The sequence below is a fragment of the Bombina bombina genome, chromosome 6, assembly GCF_027579735.1.
Source record: "Bombina bombina isolate aBomBom1 chromosome 6, aBomBom1.pri, whole genome shotgun sequence".
In the NCBI taxonomy this organism is placed as follows: Eukaryota; Metazoa; Chordata; class Amphibia; order Anura; family Bombinatoridae; genus Bombina; species Bombina bombina.
Window position 1 is genome coordinate 733,579,487 of NC_069504.1, and position 23,479 is coordinate 733,602,965.

Below are 23,479 nucleotides of genomic sequence, written 5' to 3' on the forward strand. Positions count from 1 at the left end.
TTCTGCTAAATAGCATTGACAGTCTGTTGAATCCAACTAGTGAGCCTTTTGTGATTGGATGCCATATGAAGCCCAGATTAGGATGTCATCAGTGGGTGGAGCTTGGCAGCCATTTCAGGGGCCAGAAACAATATTCACTTTAAAATAACTTTTTTTACCATTCATGCATGATATAGAAAGGGTGCAGGAGGCTATTTGCAGCTTAATCTAAGGTAAGACTTTAAGATGACCAAGGTGTAGACTGTCCCTTTAAGTATATATTACACATACACACACAGTAAATAAAACTTGGACCAGTTTGCAATTGGTCTTGTACCAAAAAAGACAGTCGTTGTGCTCCTTAAAGAGACATGAAACACAGATTATAATAAAAATGTTTAATTATGTGTAGTAAAAAAACATATGCAATTTATTTAAATACTTAAAGAATTAGACATGTACAATGCAGACTACACCAGACTAACCCTGCTAAATATCTGTCACTAAATTTGTCTCAGCATATGCAATATAAAAACTGCCTGGCGGTACTGTAACAAAATAACAGGGTCTAGCCTTGTCTACTTAAGTAAGTCAGTCTATATTGGTTTCTCCAAATAGGGCAAGTGATGGTTTTGGTAGTTGAACATGAAACCCAAGATTTCTCTTTCATGATTTAGACAGAGCATCCAATTTTAAACAACTTTCCAATTTATTTCTATTATCTAATTTGCTTAGTTCTCTTGGTATTCTTTGTTAAAAAGTATACCTAAGTAGGCCCAGGAGCTGGGAACTAGCTGCTGATTGGTGGCTGCATATATGTCTCTTGTCATGGGCTTACAGATGTGTTCAACTGACTCCCAATAGAACATTTCTGTTCCTTCAATAAAGGATACCAAGAAAATAAAGCCAAATTGATTAAAGAAGTAAATTGGAAAGTTGCTTAAAATTGGATGCTCTATCTGAATTATGAAGGAAAAATATTGGATCAGATATCCAGAAAACTTTCCAATTGTCTTACATTATCAATTTGTGCTAAGTATTTTTATAAGCACTTTTTGAGGCAACATCTTTTACTGAGCATATACAAGAGTTCAAATTATATATGGATGAGTCTGTAATTGGCTGATGGCTGTCACGTGGTACAGTGGGAAAGGAAATTGAAACCATTTTCAGTAAAGAAAATCTACTTATAATTTAAAGTTCAGAGTAAGTGCTATTGCATTGTCTTTTTGCTGTGCATTTATAGATTATGCAACTCTTCTGTATTTAATAGTCCTTTAAGCAATTGCACCAAACAGGTTAACGTATTCAGAAAGTTTCAAACTCAGCCAATCTGTTAATTTGTTGCAAGACTACCAAAAAGTCTTGTTGTTATTACAAGCTATTTTATGTCCCATTAAACTTAAATGCACACAGCCACTGCCAACATGATGTAGATGAATACCAAATAGACAGAAAGAAAATAGGATTAATTAAATCTCCTCCCAGGACCCTATTGTCTTAGTTCTTGGTACAAGGTTATCAAATCTGCTGAGTCTCATACTGTCTTAGGTGCAGGCGTTATGTGACGAAAAACGGCGTCATTAAATCCTTCCCTATTCCGAGCTATTTCAATGGCGAAAAACTGGATCCGAGTAGCTACAGGTGGGAAATAAAAGAAATATTGAATCAGTCACATGTACAGAATGTTTAGTAATCCACAATGATCACATTGGATCAAAAATGTTTACCGTGTTTATGAAACACTAACAAAACATAAGCCATCCAAAGTAATACTTGATAAAAGTTCCTTATAACAGGCAGAAAATATAACAGTCACTGTTATCTGCTTGCAGTTCCAGATGTAGACTACTCTGTTCATGCTGCATGGTATTTTCTTTATATATATATATATATATATATATATATATATATATATATATATATATATATATATATATATATATATATATACACACACACATACATATATATATATATATATATATATATATATATATATATATACACACACACACATAAATATATATATATATACACACACATACATATATATATATATATATATATATATATATATATACACACACACACATAAATATATATACATATAACACACACATACAGAGAAAGTCCAGCGCTCACTTACAAGCTCTCAGCTAAGATTAAAAGCAAAAATGGAAGGGTTAGTTGCAGCATTTGGCCAAATGAGACAAGCCCAGGTACCTCGTCAAGGTCCCTTCCAAAAACCTGGGAACCTAAAACAGCCAGACAATGCAAGCTCTCAATCCAACAAACTAGGAACAAGTGATGGGTTCACAGGCTTATGTAATCACCCTAGACATATACAAAGCACTCTCATACCGGACCGGGTACACATCCCATGCTGCAACATGCTCAGTCCTGGGCACTCACTGTCACAAGCAGTTAACCCCAGACAGGTCTGGGTGCAAGGACCATAGGGAAAATTACAAAACAAATTAATACAGCACACAGAGAAAGTCCAGCAGTCACTCACAAGCTCTCAGCTAAGATTAAAAGCAGAAATGGAAGGGTTAGTTACCGCATTTAGCCAAATGGGACAAGCCCAGATACCACAACAAGGTCCATTTCTGCTTTTAATCTTAGCAGATAGCTTGTGAGTTCTGGACTTCCTCTGTGTGCTGTATTAATTGGTGATGTCACCTTTAAAAAAAGGGTTGTTTGTGCCTGTGCATTGTATAGGAACCAATATAAGGGCTCTCTAATAGTGCCCCTACACCATCAGCAATTAAGTACATTTGTTTCTCTGGACCTCTTTGCATGTGATGCATCCATACACTTCTTGGTGAAATCTCAAACAGCTAATGTGCATAAATGACAAAGGATCACCAGTACTTTATCCTTGGTCCCCTAGAATATGAGCAAGCAGAACAAACAGATTGGTAAGAAACTACTACACAATAGACAATGCGAGGCCACTCTGAACTATAGGAGGTAAAAACCTTTATTTCTATCATATTCACAATAATTAGGCCAGTTCTGTGTACCCCAGGCTATTATTAGCATTTTCAGTGCAGAGGACAGCACATAAGTGTCTAAAGCTTTACATACTGGTTTCCTCATTCCCAGGGTACATGGACATTGTATGGCATCAACACACTGGGGATATTCACAATAAGAAAGCACTGAAAGGCAATTAAATGTCACCAATCTCCTATCTTGGTCCCCTCAACACTTTGTGGACACACACAACCAAGGTTAAAAATAGAGAATATACGCTTTTAAAATCAGTATTTGATGGGGAACAGGGTTTTCTAATACAGCTCCTCTCTATTTTCTCCTTGTGTCCTTATTTTAAAAAGGGGGTGCACCTCGTTACCACTCGCTGTATCAATCAAGGATACAGATACAAGATAAAAATGATTATTTTTATCTTAGATTCACAGTAAGTAAAGCAAGAATGGTTGATGAAGCAGGCATTCCAATACAGAGCTTGACAGTGTACAATAAAAATTGAAAGAACAGATTTGGTTCCTTCATTAGCAAATTAAAGCTTTTTCCACACTATATGAAGAAACAAGAGAGATAAGTAAATAACGGACAAAGTATACTGTTCCTAAAAAGGAAATTTATGCTTACCTGATAAATTGATTTCTTCTACGATACGAGTCCACGGATTCATCCTTACTTGTGGGATATTATCCTCCTGCTAACAGGAAGTGGCAAAGAGCACCACAGCAGAGCTGTCTATATAGCTCCTCCCTTGACTCCACCCCCCAGTCATTCGACCGAAGGTATAGGAATAAGAAGGAGAAACTAAAAGGTGCAGAGGTGACTGAAGTTTGAACACAAAAATATAATCTGTCTTAAATTGACAGGGAGGGCCGTGGACTCGTCGTATCATAGAAGAAATCAATTTATCAGGTAAGCATAAATTTCCTTTTCTTCTAATAGATAAGACGAGTCCACAGATTCATCCTTACTTGTGGGATACAATACCAAAGCTTCAGGACACAGATGAACGGGAGGGACAAGACAGATACCTAAACAGAAGGCACCTCTGCTTGAAGAACTTTTCTCCCAAAAAAAGCCTCAGAAGAAGCAAAAGTATCAAATTTGGAAAATTTGGAAAAGGTATGAAGGGAGGACCAAGTCGCAGCCTTACAAATCTGTTCAACAGAAGCATCATTTTTGAAAGATCATGTGGAAGCCACCGCTCTACTAGAATGAGCTGTAATTTTGTCAGGAGGCTGCTGTCCAGCAGTCTCGTATGCCAAACGGATGATGCTTTTCAGCCAAAAAGAAAGAGGTAGCCGTAGCTTTTTGACCCCTACGCTTTCCAGAATACACAACAAACAAAGAGGATGTTTGACGGAAATCCTTAGTTGCCTGTAAGTAAAACTTCAGGGCATGAACCACGTCCAAGTTATGTAACAAACGCTCCTTCTTAGAAGAAGGATTAGGACATAGAGAAGGAACAAAAATTTCCTGATTAATATTCTTATTTGAAACAACCTTAGGAAGGAATCCAGGTTTAGTGCGCAAAACCACCTTATCAGAATGGAATATAAGATAAGGCGAGTCCCATTGTAACGCAGAAGAGATAGCAACTAAAAAACAGAACTTTCCAAGATAGAAGCTTAATATCTATGGAATGCATGGGTTCAAACGGAACCACTTGAAGAACATTTAGAACTAAATTCAAACTCCATGGCGGAGCAACAGGTTTAAATACAGGCTTGATTCCAACTAAAGCCTGACAAAACGACTGAACGTCTGGGACATCCCTAGACGCTTGTGTAGTAAAATTGACAAAGCAGAAATCTGTCCCTTTAAGGAACTAGCTGATAAGGAACTAGCTGATAATCGCTTCTCCAATCCTTCTTGGAGAAAGGACAAAATCCTAGGAATCCTGATCTTACTCCATGAGTAGCCCTTGGATTCGCACCAATAAAGATATTTACGCCATATCTTATGGTAAATTTTCCTAGTGACAGGCTTTCGAGCCTGAATCAAGGTATCAATGATTGACTTAGAGAATCCCCGCTTAGATAAAATCAAGCGTTCAATCTCCAGGCAGTCAGTTGCAGAGAAAGTAGATTTGGATGTTGGAACGGACCTTGAATGAGAAGGTCCTGTCTCAGTGGCAGTTTCCACGGTGGCAGAGATGACATACCAAGTCCTGCGTGGCCACGCAGGCGCTATCAAGATTACTGAAGCCCTCTCCTGTTTGATTCTTGCAATCAGACGAGGTAGGAGAGGAAAAGGAGGAAACACATAAGCCAGGTTGAACGACCAAGGTACTGCTAGAGCATCTATCAGTACTGCTTGAGGATCCCGTGATCTGGACCCGTAACAAGGAAGTTTGGCATTCTGATGAGATGCCATCAGATCCAATTCCGGTGTGCCCCACTGACGAATCAATGCCGCAAACACCTCCAGATGGAGCTCCCACTCCCCCGGATGAAAAGTCTGACGACTTAGAAAATCCGCTTCCTAGTTCTCCACTCCTGGGATATAGATTGCGGATAGATGGCAAGAGTGAGTCTCTGCCCATCAAATTATCTTGGAAACCTCTATCATTGCTAGAGAACTCTTTGTTCCCCCTTGATGATTGATATATGCTACAGTCGTGATATTGTCCGACTGGAATCTTATGAATTTGGCCGAAGCCAGCTGAGGCCACGGTTGAAGCTCGTTGAATATCGCTCTCAGTTGAAGAATATTTGTTGGTAGTAGGGACTCCTCCTGAGTCCAAACACCCTAAGCCTTTATGGAATGCCAGACTGCACCCCAGCCCAAGAGGCTGGCGTCCGTCGTCACTATGACCCATGCTGGCCTGCGGAAGCACATTCCCTGGGACAGATGATCCTGTGACAACCACCAATGAAGAGTCTCTGGTCTCTAGATCCAGATTTATCCGAGGAGATAAATCAGCATAATCCCCCTTCCACTGTCTGAGCATGCACAGTTGCAGTGGTCTGAGATGCAAGCGAGCAAACGGAACTATGTCCATTGCCGCTATCATTAGCCCAATGACCTCCATACACTGTGCCACTGATGGCCAAGGAATGGAATGAAGTGCTCGGCAAGTAGTTAGGATTTTTGACTTTCTGACCTCCATCAGAAAAATTTTCATGTCTACCAAGTCTATCAGAGTTCCTAGGAATGGAACCCTTGTCAGGGGAACTAGTGAACTCTTTTGTATGTTCACCTTCCACCTGTGAGTACTTAGAAAAGCCAACACGATGTCCGTGTGAGATTTGGCTAGATGGTAAGTTGATGCCTGAATCAAAATATTGTCCAGAAAGGGCGCCACTGCTATGCCCCGCGGCCTTAGAACCGCCAGAAGAGACCCTAGCACCTTTGTGAAGATTCTGGGAGCTGTGGCCAACCCGAAAGGGAAGGCCACAAACTGGTAATGTTTGTCCAGGAAGGCGAACCTGAGGAACTGGTGATGATCTTTGTGGATAGGAATGTGAAGATACGCATCCTTCAAATCCACGGTGGTCATATATTGACCCTCCTGGATCATTGGTAAAATTGTTCGTATGGTCTCCATCTTGAACGATGGGACTCTGAGAAATTTGTTTAGACTTTTGAGATCTAAAAATCAGTCTGAAGGTTCCCTCTTTTTTGGGAACCACGAACAGATTCGAGTAAAATCCCCGCCCCTGTTCTAATTTTGGAACTGGGCAGATTACACCCATGGTATATAGGTCTTCTACACAGCGTAAGAACGCCTCTCTTTTTGTCTGGTCTACAGACAAAAACGTGAAAGATGAAAACTCCCTCTTGGGAGAGAATCCTTGAATTCTAGTCGATACCCCTGGGTCACGATTTCTAATGCCCAGGGATCCTGAACGTCTCTTGCCCAAGCCTGAGCGAAGAGAGAAATTCTGCCCCCTACTAGATCCGGTCCCAAATCTGGGGCTGCCCCTTCATGCTGTCTTGGTAGCAGCAGCGGGCTTCTTGGCCTGTTTACCTTTATTCCAGGTCTGGTTAGGTCTCCAGACTAACTTGGATTGTGCAAAGTTTCCCTCCTGCTTGGTGGCGGAGGAGGAAGTAGAGGGACCACCTTTAAAGTTTCGAAAGGAACGAAAATTATTCTGTTTGGTCCTCATTTTAACCGTTTTGTCCTGAGGAAGGGCATGACCTTTACCTCCAGTAATGTCAGAAATGATCTCCTTTAGTTCAGGCCCGAATAGGGTCTTACCCTTGGCTAAAAGCTTGGATTTAGATGACACATCAACAGACCAAGACTTAAGCCATAACGCTCTATGCGCTAAAATGGCGAAGCCTGCATTCTTTGCCGCTAATTTAGCCATTTGAAAAGCGGCATCTGTAATAAAAGAATTAGCTTGAGAGCCTTAATTCTATCCAATATATCATCTAATGGGGTCTCAACCTTAAGAGACTCCTCTAGAGCCTCAAACCAAAAAGCTGCTGCAGTAGTTACTGGAACAATGCACGCTATAGGTTGTAGAAGAAAACAATCCTGATGAATAAACAATTTCTTTAGAAGACCCTCTAATTTTTTTATCCATAGGGTCTTTGAAATCACAACTGTCCTCAATAGGTATAGTTGTACGCTGCCACAAATCCCGAATGGTGTCAGATATGGGAAACATTTTCTTAGAAGTAGTAGGGGGAGAGAACGGAATGCCTGGTCTATCCCATTCCTTAGTAACAATGTCCGAAATTCTTCTAGGGACTGGAAAAACATTAGTGTAAGTAGGGACCTCTAGATATTTATCCTTTTACACAATTTTTCTGGTGGGATGACAATAGGGTCACAATCATCCAGAGTCGCTAAAACCTCCCTGAGCAACAAGCGGAGGTGTTCAAGCTTAAACTTAAAGGCCGTCACATCCGAGTCTGTTTGAGGAAACATCTTTCCTGAATCAGAAAGCTCTCCCTCAGACAGCAATTCCCCCACCCCCAAATCAGAACACTGTGAGGGTACATCGGAGATGGCCAATAAAGCATCAGAGGGCTCAGCATTTACTCTAATACAGGACCTACTGCGCTGACCCTGTAAACCAGACAGTTTAGATAATACCTCTGTAAGGGTAGTAGACATAACTGCAGCCATATCTTGCAAGGTGAAAGAATTAGACGCGCTAGAAGTACTAGGCATCGCTTGAGCGGGCGTTAAAGGTTGTGACACTTGGGGAGCATTAGTTAGCATAACCTGATTGTCTTCTGACTGAGAATCATCCTGAGACATATTTGAGACTTTTATCACCTAAAATATGTTCTTTGCAATGTAAGGCCCTTTCAGTACATGAGGGACACATTTTAAGTGGGGGTTCCACAATGGCTTCTAAACACATAGAACATTGGCTTTCCTCAATGTCAGACATGTTAAAACAGGCTAGTAATGAACACAAACAGGCTTGAAAACACTTTATTTAGTGAAAAAAAAGAATCTAAAAAACGGTACTGTGCCTTTAAGAGAAAAAAAGCGTACAATTTTTCCAAAAAATGCTCTAAAATGATATAATAATCCCAATTTTAGTATATATGTGTCTTATCTTGTCAGCTAGGATTGCACCACAAGAAAGGAATGCTTAACCCTTAATGGCCAAAAACATTACTCAAAAAAACGTTATAAACATTAACTAATCAACGCTGTGCACCTCGCCACAGCTCTGCTGTGGCGCCTACCTGCCCTCAGGGGTCTGTAAAAACACTCTAACAGTTCGATTAGGCCAAATCTTCTCTTTTAGGTCCACCGGAGCTGGAGCTTGCTGCTTGCATGGGGAATTCAACTGCGCATCTGAGGCGCGAAATTAGGCCCCGCCCATCTACATAGATGTCTCACTGCCTTGTAAAAAACGCTCTAAAGCGGTCGAGAACCTAGCCATGTGGGTTTCCATATACCCAGGATCTTAAAAAAAGCCATGTGAACCCTCCAGTGCCAACAAAATAAAACATTTGCTTTACACAAAAAATGCCTCCAAACATAAAATCGTGTTGTCCCAACAAACATTATGTCATCAGCGTCAACCATTTTTTCAGCCCAAAACATACAGATCCCAGTAATACCCTTCTATTCACATGTTGAATTACTGCTTACCCCTTCCCTTATGGGAATACTGTCAGCCAGTTCTGAAATACCACAGTCTCTCCAGAAAAAAATGACTGAACATACCTCAATGCTGTGGCAGGAAAAACGTTCCTCACACTGAAGTTTCTTAAGTACTCCTCAGCCATTCTGTGGGAACTACTCTAGATCTTAGTGACAACTGCTAAGATCATCAGTCTCCAGGCAGAAATCTTCATCCATCTGCTGCCTGGGCAAAAATAGCACTCACCGGTACCATTTAAAATAAAAAAGTCTTGCTTGAAGAAAATAAAAACTAACATTTTATCACCTCTCTCACTTTACCCATCCTATTACTTAGTATAGGCAAAGAGAATGACTGGGGGGTGGAGTCAAGGGAGGCGCTATATAGACAGCTCTGCTGTGGTGCCCTTTGCCACTTCCTGTTAGCAGGAGGATAATATCCCACAAGTAAGGATGAATACATGGACTCGTCGTATCTAGTAGAAGAAAATGTATAAATTCATATGCCGACTTAAATGTTTATGTGAGGATACACATGCCCTTAGTACTTAAATCCTACATCACAAGTTCATAAAGAATGGATATCCTGTAAAACAGGAGGATTTTTTAAATAAACACTATTTGCCCACTCTTTCGAGTGAAGGAGATTTGTTTCCTATTATTTTTTTTAATTTATTTACACAGATACTCACAAAATATAGTGTTCTCCTCTGTATAATCCTTGGTGCTATCCAGTCGTAATAATGTCCCATAGTTGAAATCTTCCACCTCTTTCTCAAACTGCATGCAGAAGGGTCGCCATTTCTAGAACAGAGACACAAGTCTGGTTTAGGCGACAGTCATTAACCCCTTAACTGCTGAGCCATTTGACACCCCTGTGCTGGGAAAATTTTGAGTTTTTAATGCTGCTCATATTTAAGCCCTATTATAGGGTTATTTTTTGTTTTTTTTAGTGAGACACGCATAAATATAATATATTGTGTTTTTTTGCAGATTTAAAACTGTACTATTTTATGTATATATATGGACTGCAAAATTTACAACAAAAGTATGGGGGGGGGAAATGCATATTTGTATAAAAAAAAAAATTATGCTTAACTGTTTTTTTTACCTGTTAAATTTATTTCTCTTGTGGTGTATCCAGTCCACGGATTCATCCATTACTTGTGGGATATTCTCCTTCCCAACAGGAAGCTGCAAGAGGATCACCCACAGCAGAGCTGTCTATATAGCTCCTCCCCTAACTGCCACCTCCCAGTCATTCGACCGAAGACAAGCAAGAGAAAGGAGAAACTATAGGGTGCAGTGGTAACTGTAGTTTTAAAAATTAAACAACAACTGCCTTAAAATGACAGAGCGGGCCGTGGACTGGATACACCACAAGAGAAATAAATTTATCAGGTAAGCATAAATTTTGTTTTCTCTTGTAAGGTGTATCCAGTCCACGGATTCATCCATTACTTGTGGGATACCAATACCAAAGCTATAGGACACGGATGAAGGGAGGGACAAGGCAGGCGCTTAAACGGAAGGCACCACTGCTTGTAAGACCTTTCTCCCAAAAATAGCCTCCGAAGAAGCAAAAGTATCAAATTTGTAGAATTTAGAAAAAGTATGAAGCGAAGACCAAGTCGCCGCCTTACAAATCTGTTCAACAGAAGCTTCATTTTTAAAGGCCCATGTAGAAGCCACCGCTCTAGTGGAATGAGCTGTAATTCTTACAGGAGGCTGCTGGCCAGCAGTCTCGTAAGCTAAGCGGATTATACTTCTTAACCAAAAAGAAAGAGAAGTTGCTGAAGCCTTTTGGCCTTTCCTCTGTCCAGAGTAGACAACAAACAATGCAGATGTTTGACGAAAATCTTTAGTAGCTTGTAAATAAAACTTTAAAGCACGAACCACATCAAGATTGTGTAATAGACGTTCCTTCTTTGAAGAAGGATTAGGACACAGTGATGGAACAACAATCTCTTGATTGATATTCTTATTGGATACCACCTTAGGAAGAAACCCAGGTTTGGTACGCAAAACTACCTTATCTGCATGGAAGATCAGATAAGGGGAATCGCACTGCAAGGCAGATAACTCTGAAACTCTTCAAGCCGAAGAGATAGCTACCAAGAATAGAACTTTCCAAGATAAAAGCTTGATATCTATGGAATGCAGAGGTTCAAACGGAACCCCTTGAAGAACTTTAAGAACTAAATTTAAACTCCATGGCGGAGCAACAGGTTTAAACACAGGCTTGATTCTAACTAAAGCCTGACAAAACGCCTGAACGTCTGGAACATCCGCCAGACACTTGTGCAAAAGAATAGACAGAGCAGAAATCTGTCCCTTTAAGGAACTAGCTGACAATCCCTTCTCCAATCCTTCTTGGAGAAAAGACAATATCCTGGGAATCCTGACTTTACTCCATGAGTAACCCTTGGATTCACACCAATGAAGATATTTACACCATATCTTATGATAGATTTTCCTGGTGACAGGCTTTCGAGCCTGAATTAAGGTATCAATGACTGACTCGGAAAAACCAAGTTTTGACAAAATCAATCGTTCAATCTCCAAGCAGTCAGACGCAGAGAAATTAGATTTGGATGTTTGAAGGGACCTTGAAGTAGAAGGTCCTGCCTCAGCGGCAGAGTCCAAGGTGGAAAGGATGACATGTCCACCAGATCTGCGTACCAAGTCCTGCGTGGCCACGCAGGAGCTATCAAAATCACTGAAGCTCTCTCCTGCTTGATCTTGGCAATCAGACGAGGGAGCAGAGGAAACGGTGGAAACACATAAGCCAGGTTGAAAGACCAAGGCGCTGCTAGAGCATCTATCAGCGCTGCCTTGGGATCCCTGGACCTGAACCCGTAACAAGGAAGCTTGGCGTTCTGACGAGACGCCATGAGATCTAGTTCTGGTTTGCACCAAAGTTGAATCAACTGTGCAAACACCTCCGGATGGAGTTCCCACTCCCCCGGATGAAAAGTCTGTCGACTTAGAAAATCCGTCTCCCAGTTCTCTACTCCTGGAATATGGATAGCTGATAGATGGCAAGAGTGAACCTCTGCCCATAGAATTATTTTTGAAACCTCCAACATTGCTAGGGAACTCCTTGTTCCCCCTTGATGGTTGATGTAAGCTACAGTCGTGATGTTGTCCGACTGAAATCTGATGAACCTGACCGCAGCTAGCTGAGGCCAAGCCTGAAGAGCATTGAATATCGCTCTTAGTTCCAGAATGTTTATCGGAAGGAGTGTCTCCTCCTGAGTCCACAAGCCCTGAGCCTTCAGGGAGTTCCAGACTGCACCCCAGCCCAGAAGGCTGGCATCTGTCGTTACTACTGTCCAATCTGGCCTGCGGAAGGTCATACCCTTGGACAGATGGACCCGAGATAACCACCAGAGAAGAGAATCCCTGGTCTCTTGATCCAGATTTAGTAGAGGGGACAAATCTGTGTAATCCCCATTCCACTGACTGAGCATGCAGAGTTGCAGCGGTCTGAGATGTAGGCGGGCAAACGGCACTATGTCCATTGCCACTACCATTAAGCCGATTACTTCCATACACTGAGCCACTGAAGGGCGAGAAGTAGAATAAAGAACACGGCAGGAATTTAGAAGTTTTGACAACCTGGATTCTGTCAGGTAAATCTTCATTTCTACAGAATGTATCAGAGTTCCTAGGAAGGAAACTCTTGTGAGAGGGGGATAGAGAACTTTTTTCTTCGTTCACTTTCCACCCATGCGACCTCAGAAATGCCAGAACAATGTCCTTGTGAGACCTGGCAACTTGAAAAGTCGACGCCTGTATCAGAATGTCGTCTGAGTAAGGGGCTACTGCTATAGCCCGCGGCCTTAGGACCGCTAGAAGGGACCCTAGAACCTTTGTAAAGATTCTTGGTGCCGTGGCCAACCTGAAGGGAAGAGCCACAAACTGGTAGTGCCTGTATTGGCCCTCCTGGATCATAGGAAGGATGGTTCGAATAGTCTCCATCTTGAAGGATGGGACTCTGAGAAATTTGTTTAAGATCTTGAGATCTAAGATTGGTCTGAATGTTCCCTCTTTCTTGCGAACAACAAACAGATTTGAATAAAAGCCCTGTCCCTGTTCCTCCTGCGGAACTGGGTGGATTACTCCCATAACTAGGAGGTCTTGAACACAATGTAAGAATGTTTCTCTCTTTATCTGGTTTGCAGATAAAAGTGAGAGATGAAATCTCCCTTTTGGGGGAGAGGTTTTGAATTCCAGAAGATAACCCTTGGACACAATTTCCAATGCTCAGGGATCCTGGACATCTCTTGCCCAAGACTGGGCGAAGAGAGAGAGTCTGCCCCCTACTAGATCCGTTTCCGGATCGGGGGCTGCTCATTCATACTGTCTTAGAGGCAGAAGCAGGCTTCTTGGCCTGTTTCCCCTTGTTCCAAGCCTGGTTAGGTCTCCAGACCGGCTTAGACTGGGCAAAAGTTCCCTCTTGTTTTGTGTTAGAGGAAGTTAAACTGCGCCACTCTTGAAGTTTCGAAAGGGCTGAAAACTAGACTGTTTGGTCCTTAATTTGTTGGACCTGTCTTGAGGATGGGCGTGACCTTTTCCTCCAGTGATGTCAGAAATGATCTCCTTCAGTCCAGGCCTGAATAGGATGTTGAAGGGAATGTTGAGAAGTTTAAACTTTGAAGTCACGTCAGCTGACCAGGATTTAAGCCATTGCGCCCTACGCGCCTGAATAGCAAAACCTGAATTTTTAGCCGTTAGCTTGGTTAAATGAACAACGGCATCAGAAACAAATTAATTGGCTAGCTTAAGGGCCCTAAGCTTGTCAATAATATCTTCCAACGGGGTTTCAACCTGTAGAGCCTCCTCTAGGGACTCAAACTAGAAAGCCACGGCAGCAGTGACTGGGGCAATGCATGCAAGAGGCTGGAGAATAAAACCTTGTTGAATAAAAATGTTCTTAAGGTAACCCTCTAATTTTTTTATCCATTGGATCTAGAAAAGCACAACTGTCCTCAACAGGGATAGTGGTACGCTTAGCTAGAGTAGAAACTGCTCCCTCCACCTTAGGGACCGCCTGCCGTAAGTCCCATGTAGCGGCATCTACAGGAAACATCTTTTTAAAAACAGGAGGGGGAGAGAATGGTACACCTGGTCTATCCCATTCCTTAGTAATAATTTCAGAAAACCTTTTAGGGATTGGAAAAACATCAGTGTAAGTAGGTACTGCATAGTATTTATCCAATCTACATAATTTCTCTGGGACTACAATAGTGTCACAGTCGTTCAGAGTTGCTAAAACTTCCCTGAGCAATACGCGGAGGTGTTCAAGCTTAAATTTAAATGTAGACATATCAGAATCAGATTGAAGTATCTTCCCTGAATCCGAAAAATCACAGATTGAAGCTCCCCTGCTTCAGCTTCATTATATTGTGAGGGTGTATCAGAGATAGCTACTAAAGCGTCAGAGAGCTCTGTATTTATTCTAGTCCCAGAGCTGTCTCGCTTTCCTTGCAATCCTGGCAGTATAGATAATACCTCTGTAAGGGTATGATTCATAACTGCCGCCATGTCTTGCAAGGTATACGCAATGGGCGCGCTAGATGTACTTGGCGTCCCCTGAGCGGGATTTATAGGATCTGACATGTGGGGAGAGTTAGACGGCATAACTTCCTCCTTGTCAATTTCTTCTGGTGATAAATGTTTTAAAGCCAGAATATGGTCTTTGTAATCTATAGTAAAATCAGTGCATTTGGTACACATTCTAAAAGGGGGTTCCACAATGGCTTCTAAACATAATGAACAATGAGTTTCCTCTATGTCAGACATGTTTAAACAGACTAGTAATGAGACCAGCAAGCTTGGAAAACACTTTAATAACTGTGAACAAGCAAAAAATAAAAATGGTACTGTGCCTTTAAGAGAAAAAAACAAATCACAGAAACTGCTAAAACAGTGAAAAAAGCAGTATATCTTACAAAATTTTTACAGTGTGTATAATAGGCTGAAAGAGCATTGCACCCACTTGCAAATGGCTGATTAACCCCTTAGTTTCAAAACCGGATCAAAAAAACGATATAAACGTTTTTAAACAGTCACAACAAACTGCCACAGCTCTACTGTGGCCCTACCTGCCCATACAACGACTTTGGAAGGCACAAAAACCCCTTAGAGAGGTCCTATATGTCAGGGGACTCCTTCAGGGAAGCTGGATGTCTCAAGCTGCAAAAACTAATGGAAAATAGGCCCCTCCCAACCTGTACTCACAGTGAGAGGGCCTTAAAAAACTATCCCTAGGCAAAATCTAGTCAGCCATGTGGAAAAACTGGGCCCCAGAATAAAGTTTTATCACCAATATGAAACAAACGTTTATACACCTCAAGCAAACGTTATATCTATTCAGTAATGTGAGTAAATAATAAAAATATTACCCTTTACAGCAAGCATGATACCAGTCGTTATTAAATCACTGTAATCAGGCTTACCTTAAATAAATCCGGTATTGTCAGCATTTTCTAGCTTATCATTTCTCTAGAAAAATTTAAAACTGCACATACCTCAGAGCAGGAGACCCTGCACGCTATTCCCCCAGCTGAAGTTACCCATCTCTTCAGTTATGTGTGAGAACAGCAATGGATCTTAGTTATAACCTGCTAAGATCATCAAAGACTACAGGCAGACTCTTCATCAACTTTCTGCCTGAGGCTAAAATAGTACAACTCCGGTACCTTTTGAAAATAACAAACTTTTGATTGAAGATAAACTACATTAATGCACCACATCTCTCTAGCTGCTTCCCTTGTCGAGAGCTGCAAGAGAATGACTGGGAGGTGGCAGTTAGGGGAGGAGCTATATAGACAGCTCTGCTGTGGGTGATCCTCTTGCAGCTTCCTGTTGGGAAGGGGAATATCCCACAAGTAATGGATGAATCCGTGGACTGGATACACCTTACAAGAGAAAAATGTACGGTCTTAAACAATACTGTGTTTTTTTTGTTTTGCTTTTTCTAAACTGTATAGTCAAATGAAGAAGTGCTTATTCTCATATAAATATAAATAATTCCAGGGAAGCTTTTACAACAATTTGTGTTATGACTGCACAAGCGGTATATAAATAATTTCAGTGAGAAACCCAAAGCTTGTGAAAAAGTTAATGATTTTTTTTCCCTAGATCAATACCTTGGGTTGTCTACTTTAAAAAAAAAAAAAAAAAAAAGGATATATAGTTATAAGTTATAAGTATATAAAATAACCAAGGCTCTATTTCTGTTTAAAAAATGCTAAATATTCACCAGCATTTTTTCTGCCAAATTCCCGGTAGCGAAGGGGGTTAAAACTGTATGCTCTATTTACTTCGGCTATGAAATTTGCTTTGTTCTCTTGGTATCTTTTGTTGAGAGAGCAGCAGTGGGAGCTGGCTGACCACATTGAATGAGCCAATAACAAGAGGTATATATTTGCAGTCACCAATCAGCAGATAGTTCCCAGAAGTAAACAGCTGCTTCTAAACCTACCTAGTTATGTTTTTCAACAAAGGGTACCAAGAGAACAAAGCAACTTGGTAATAGAAGTAAATTGGAAAGTTTATAACAATTGTATGAAAGTTTAAATTCATACTGTCTCTTTAAACCATCAGAGATTAAGAAAGACTTGATATCAACCATTGGAAAAGTATAGCAGAAAAATATAACAAAACATCAAGTTTAAATCCCCCATAAACAATTCTACAAATATAAATAATGTGTTTGTTTATTTTGACTGTAATTTACCTCTGAAGACTGATTTTCGACTGTCCACAAAGAAGCTGGTAGACATAAGGCAGATTTGACAACACAGACGTTTACCTGACACTGCAACATGATGCATTTGCTTGGATCAGTGGAAGATTTCAGTTATATCTAGTTCTAACTGACCACAGCAATAGAGATACAAAATATACTCAAGGACCTTTTCTAGGGATGTATTCCTGGACTGCTCTGAGATAGTAGCAGTTACATACCAAAGCCAAGGCACAATGTATAATTCTGAAATGTGGTGTATGTCAAAAATAATATTTTTCCATTTAAAAGACAAACTAGATTAAAAATGCATGCTGGAAAGTGCACTGTTTATTCTCATTGGTTTATAGAGATTCTAACAACTCTATTGTTCAGCAGGACAAGAAAAATAGATTTATTCGCTACAGGAACTTCTTAAACATAACAATGTAAGGGCCCAGTTTTTAGATGAAACAAGAAAAAAAAAAAAAAAAGGATATACAATGTTTCTGCATTTTTTAAAATAATCTAATTTAAAAATACTAATTTGAAAGTTTTTTAATATAGCATACATTCACATAGTGCCCTTGATATTAAAGTAACTTAAAGGGACACTGAACCCATTTTTTTTTTCTTTCGTGATTCAGATAGAGAATGCAATTTTAAGTAACTTTCTAATTTACTCCTATTATCAAATTTTTCGTTGTTCTCTTTCTATCTTTATTTGAAGAAGGCATCTAAGCTAAGGAGCAAGCCAATTGGTTCAGGACACTGGACAGCACTTGTTTATTGGTGGGTGAATTTATCCACCAATCAGTAAGAACAACCTAAGTTGTGAATCAAAAATGGGCTGGCATCTAAACTTACATTTTTGCTATTCAAATAAAGATACCAAGAGAATGAAGAAAATTTGATAATAGGAGTAAATTAGAAAGTTGTTTAAAATTGCATGCTCTATCTGAATCACGCAAGAACAAATTTGGGTTCTGTGTCCCTTTAAAGACAAACATTCAAGCAGCATATACAAATGTTAAGGTTGTGTGTTCTAAGTTAGAATGTAACAGGAAATGTATATTTGTGCACAGTTAATAATTCGAATAGACTGTTAACTGGCTGATAAGAGCAAGTCCCACAATTCTATTTGTCTGTTTATTTTCCGGTCAAAGGAGCAGAGATCAACTTCTGTAGATGAAAATGTTGGATTCATGGAATAAATTTCCAATTGAGGTGGTAAAAAACAAAGACTGTAAAATAATTCAAAAATGTCTGGGACATGTATAAGGCTATCCCTAAGACAAATATGGGTGGACTTGATGGACCTTTTTGGTTCTTATCTACAGTGAAATTCTATGTTTCTATAAATAAAATAGCTTGAGTAATGTGCTGTAAATTAGCATCTGGAACAGTAGATTTGTTATAAATACCAATATGTGAATGTAAAGTTTAATAAATAACTATCGGTATCTAAAAATACTCTTAAAAACAGGAGCACTTTCATTCATTAATCTCTACAATGAAGCTTCTTTTTAAAAATGTTTTATTGAAAGCAGACCAGCGATCCTCTACCTGCAGCTCATGCTGTAGTTAGCAGATCGATGACGAATCCAGCTTCCTACAATCGTTGCTTGCCCCCCCCCCCTTTGGCGTCTTGAGGCACACAACGATTGGAGGAAGCCGGATTCGTCATTGATTAGCTAAATACAGCAGGAGCTGTTGGTGTATTTTTAAATGTATTTTTAGATACCGGGCACCTATTCATTAAACTTTACATTCACTTTAAATGTTGTTCATTATGAAAAATAAATAATACTTTAAAGGGACATTATAAACTCATTTTTTCTTTGCATAAATGTTTTGTAGATGATCTATTTATATAGCCCATAAAATAGTTTCTTTAAAAAAAAAAAAAAAAAAAAAAATGTATAGTTTTGCTTATTTTTAAATAACGTTGCTCTGATTTTCAGACTCCTAACCAAGCCCCAAAGTTTTATGAGAATACCGACGTATACCTACTCTAGCTTGCTTCTGTTTGTGTAAAGGGTCTTTTCATATGCAAAAGAAGGGGGGGGTGTCTTATTTCCCACTTGCAGTGGGCTTTCCAGCTACCTTTTCAACAGAGCTAAACTGAGAGCTTCTAAGTAAGTTTTTAAACAGTTTTATACTGGATTTTTATATCAGTATCTGTGCATCTTATTCTTTATAGTAGTGTCTATTACATGCAGTTATATGAAAATGAGTCTATACTGTCCCTTTAAAGGGACATAAAACCCCAACATTTTCTCTTTCATGATTCAGACAGAGCATACAATTTTAAACAACTTTCAAATTTACTTTTATCATCAATTTTTTTCCCCCCTGGTTATCCTTTTTCAAAAGCAGGAAGGTAAGTTCAGGAGTGTGCACGTGTCTGCAGCACTAGATGGCAGCAAGTTTTACAATGTTATACATTAGCAAGAGCACTAGATGGCAGCACCATTTCCTGTTCTGTAGAGCTCCAGACATGTGCACGCTACCTATCTCGATATCTCTTCAACAAAGTATAACATGAGAACAAAGCTTATTTGATAATAGTAAATTGGAAACTTTTTTTTAAATTGTATTCTATATCTGAATCGTAAAAAAAAAATGTTGGGTTTCATGTCCCTTTAAAGTGAAGGTAAAGTTAACTATATCTCACAATGTACTAACACTTGTCCCCCAAATTGAATATGAGTTTCATTCATCACTTTTTGAAATTCTAATTATAAAGACAGTTATTAGCGTTTTTACTCACAATTCTTATATCGTCAAATTCAACCCGTAATTTTTTTTTTCTTCTTCTATGGTCACGTTTTATTTTTTTATTGAAATGCTGGCCGTTAGGCGGCCGTCAACCGACGTCATCCGCCTCTCATATGCTATGCGCATGCGTTCATAATTTGCGGTTGTTCAGTGTAATACAAGCGCGCTCCTGCCTTGCTGAGAAAAAATGATGCCTGCGCATTGGAAACCGGTTAGAGTAATATTCGTTAAATCCTCGTGAACGCACATTGTTGACACATACAGAGCGGGCGGGACTGCTCTATACGTCATTGTCTCTAAAACAAGGAAATGGCTGTTGGGAGGAGTCAGGGACGAAACGGTATGGAAAAATAAAAGTAATTTATTATATCTTTTGAGGGGGAAAAGTTTGCGACTGATTTATTTAGAATGTGGCTTACTCATTAGTGTGTACAGATTTCTAAAACTTTACCTTCACTTTAAGTTATTACACCAAAGTTAAGCTATATGCAGTGTCTGGTAACTCCCGTATACTCATCTAGACGCATATCACCTCTTTGGCAGCAGAAGACTTAAGATCATCAGGATCCAGTACATCTATTTGAAGCTCAGGAAATTGCTCCCGGAATGTTGTGTATATAACATCATCTAATCGGGTAAGTTTCAGAAGTCGGGGGTCCACAGATGAAATTAGCTGGGGATTACACACAGAGTGTTAAATGAAAAACAACCTTTCATTAATCTTGTGAGAAAAAAAAAATATATATATGTTACAAACAACTTACATTAAAGTACACCTCTGCATGTTGATATGCTTTCATTGCCCAGATCATCTCCACATTAGGCTGAAGAAATACAAATATATAACATTAAAATTATACATATCAAACCTCTGTTTTCCGCTGTAATATAAAATTTGTTTTCCCTGTTATGTGCTTCCAATTACTTTTTTTTTAAAGATGCAGCCAAGTATAAAGTGTATGGGAAATTGGCCCTTTGGGTTTATTTTTGTATATGAAATGGGTGATTTTGCTCACTGTAAACACAACCTGATCAAGCACTCCGTACTACAGAAAGTACAGGCATCCTTATCTTATCTCTCTCTCTATACACTCCTTATCTCTTTGGCCATACAAAATGGGAGATACTTAGAGAGAGCAATTGAAAATAAACATTTTAGTGTGTGTCTCTCTCACCCCCACTGGGCTGCTGCTGTCGATTCTTCTTTATGTAGTTTTTCTTTAGAGAATAGAATACAAAAGTATTCATATTTTCAGTATAGGTGGCAATTTTAACCGCAAAAATCTGCAATTTCAAATGTCAAAATAAAGGTAAAGGAACTATGTGTAATACACAATAAGCAGGTAAAATTGATCATTAAAAGTGTGTGTGTGTGTGGGGGGGGGGGGGGGGATTAACTGTATGACTTCCTGTTGGTGTTATTGCAAAAAATATATATTTATATTTCTGTATATCTCACCTACTGTCACAGACACATGGTCCATATCAGCAGTTATATGCCCTTATTTGGCTTTAGTTGAATAAAGCTTAATTATGAGGATACATTCTTAATTACTACTTCTCTGTTAATCTGCTAAATGTACACTCTGTTACTTCCATTTATCCATAGTAGGGTTTGTCACATCTATCTGCATGTGTTAATTGTTCTCAAATGCGATACTTACATCATTCCCATAAGCCTCTGCAGGAAGGGACAGAGCTTGAGCAACTGAGAGTGCCTCTGTGGCCCCCTGAATGAGAGAAGGTAAAAACAAAATATTTAGGATTACTGTTTTTCATTGCATTCTAAACACACAAGTACAAAGATTGTTTATTGGCACACAGGTTGACAAGTGTATTTGGAAATTTTGGAGCCAGGGAATGAGATTATATATATATATATCTACAAGTTATATGGTTTGTCTGTTACACTGCTTGGATTAGCTGGGGATTCTGTCAATCATTTTGATATATACATGTGATATGTTTGACTTTGCCGTAGCACTTACTAATGACGCAATATTCACTATGTATAGGATTGGCTAGACATCTTGTCAATCAAAATTTGTATGTGTGTTTATATGGATTTAAAAGTTTTTTTTATAGAAAGATATTGCTGTTTGAAGATCATTTAAAGTATCAACAATTTGTTAGTTTACTATGCTCTATCATAGATTTCTTGGACATTGCATACATACCATTGGGGAGGGGCTTGGATATTTAACAATTGCTATATAAAGAAGCTTATAACCATACATTGCATAGTGCCTGAAGAAGAGTTGTGATCCTTGAAACGCGTAGTGGTACTTGTGAACTTTCAACCAGCCATTTTGTTCGCACAAGTTGTTGGTTCAGATTTGTTTTGTTTGCTGTTATTTTTACAGTGCAAGTATTTTTTAATTGATTTATATTTTATGTATGTATTGTGAGCTATAGATTTCCAAATATACTGTGTTGGGATAATACTTGAAATGTTTTTGTATTTTTAAAAATTGTATGCAACATTTTATTGCTTAGTAAATAAATTTGAAAACTTCTTTGTCAAACAGTTTATTTTTCATATTTGATTTGAAACAGCTGTCCTTTTTATTTTTATGAAGTTTCAAGTTAGATTGTCTTTTTTTTCGCAACAGACAGATGCTTACTTATAATATGAAATTATATTTTATATATATATATATATATATATATATATAGTATCATATATGTACAAACATCTTGAAAGTGCATAGAGGTGCCATATTTAAAGAGATATTCCCTTAGGGCAATATTTGTTACCCTATAAGTTGGGTGCTCTCTAAATAGTTTTTATTCTTATACATTTCATTTATATAATGGATATGTTCAGTGCTATGGAATTTTGCAAAGCTATACAAATGAATTATAATAGTAAGTGTCATTACACCGTACAGGGCTGCAAAATCTGCTGAAGCATTATTAAAGAGATATGAAACCTAAAACATTTCTATGGTTTGTATCTTTTGTTGAAAAGCAGGGACGTATGCTTAGGAGCCAGTCCATTTCTGGAGCACTATATGGGAGCAGTTTAGCAAGAATGTTATCCATTTGCAAGAGCACCAGATAGAAGCACTATTCCCTGCCATGTAGTGCTTCAGATGCCTACCTTGGTATCTCTTCGGCAGGAATATTATTAAAGCAAATTTGATAATAGAAGTAAATTGGGGGGGGGGGGTTAAAATGGTGTACTCTGTATGGATCACAAAATAAAATTTTGGGTTTCATATACTTAAAAGGAAGTTTTTTGTTTTCATTGTTTAGTCTTTAATAGTACTAGAATTTATTCAGCTGTAATTCGATATTATACAATAATATTTATTTATTGTGGTATATATATATATATATATATATATATATATATATATATATATATGTGTGTGTGTATATGCAGAAAGCACTAAACTGTAATGCCGATTGCATAAAGGTATAACGAACTAGGTGTTAGTATACCAACCACACAACTACTGTTATTGTCTGTCCCTTAAAGACATGTGATTAACAGAACCCAGACAATGTAACGTGGATCTGAAATGACCAAAGTGTCGCTAGTCAACTTCTTACCAGCGATCCCAGACCACCCATTCCTCCACCTGGCGCTGCCATCTTGACAACCTCTAACCTTTAATCTCCTCCCACTGTATTGCGCAATTTCCGTCTCTGCCAATACGACTATTTCTTACTCATGATAACTTTGTACAATTATCGAAAATTGCGTTCTCTACTGCGCATGTGCTAAGGTCTCAGTAAAGTTTCAGTATTCGGTGCCAATCAGCCGTTTTTCTTCAAGTTGTTCCTTGTTGTGTTGACAATGACTACAATAAACGGATACACGTGCAGAGCAGAGCTGTCTTCTTCTTATCGTTGAATACACAGGGGGAACTAGTGTCTAATGTGTTAGGACAGTAGAAGTTAACACAATAATGTTATTTACA

General features: G+C 39.0%; 1 protein-coding gene across 1 annotated transcript; it reads right to left on the bottom strand.

The window, feature by feature from the left end:
- Positions 1 to 362: 362 nt before the first annotated feature.
- On the bottom strand, positions 363 to 23,177 carry PBDC1 (polysaccharide biosynthesis domain containing 1). The gene is made up of 6 exons (XM_053717952.1): positions 23,109 to 23,177; positions 21,215 to 21,280; positions 20,315 to 20,374; positions 20,083 to 20,223; positions 9,727 to 9,838; positions 363 to 1,617 (listed from the first exon to the last, which is right to left on the bottom strand). The coding sequence occupies exons 1-6, from the start codon at positions 23,148 to 23,150 to the stop codon at positions 1,517 to 1,519; spliced, it is 522 nt and encodes a 173-aa protein (XP_053573927.1). The 5' UTR covers positions 23,151 to 23,177; the 3' UTR covers positions 363 to 1,516.
- Between the last annotated feature and the right edge of the window lie 302 nt (positions 23,178 to 23,479).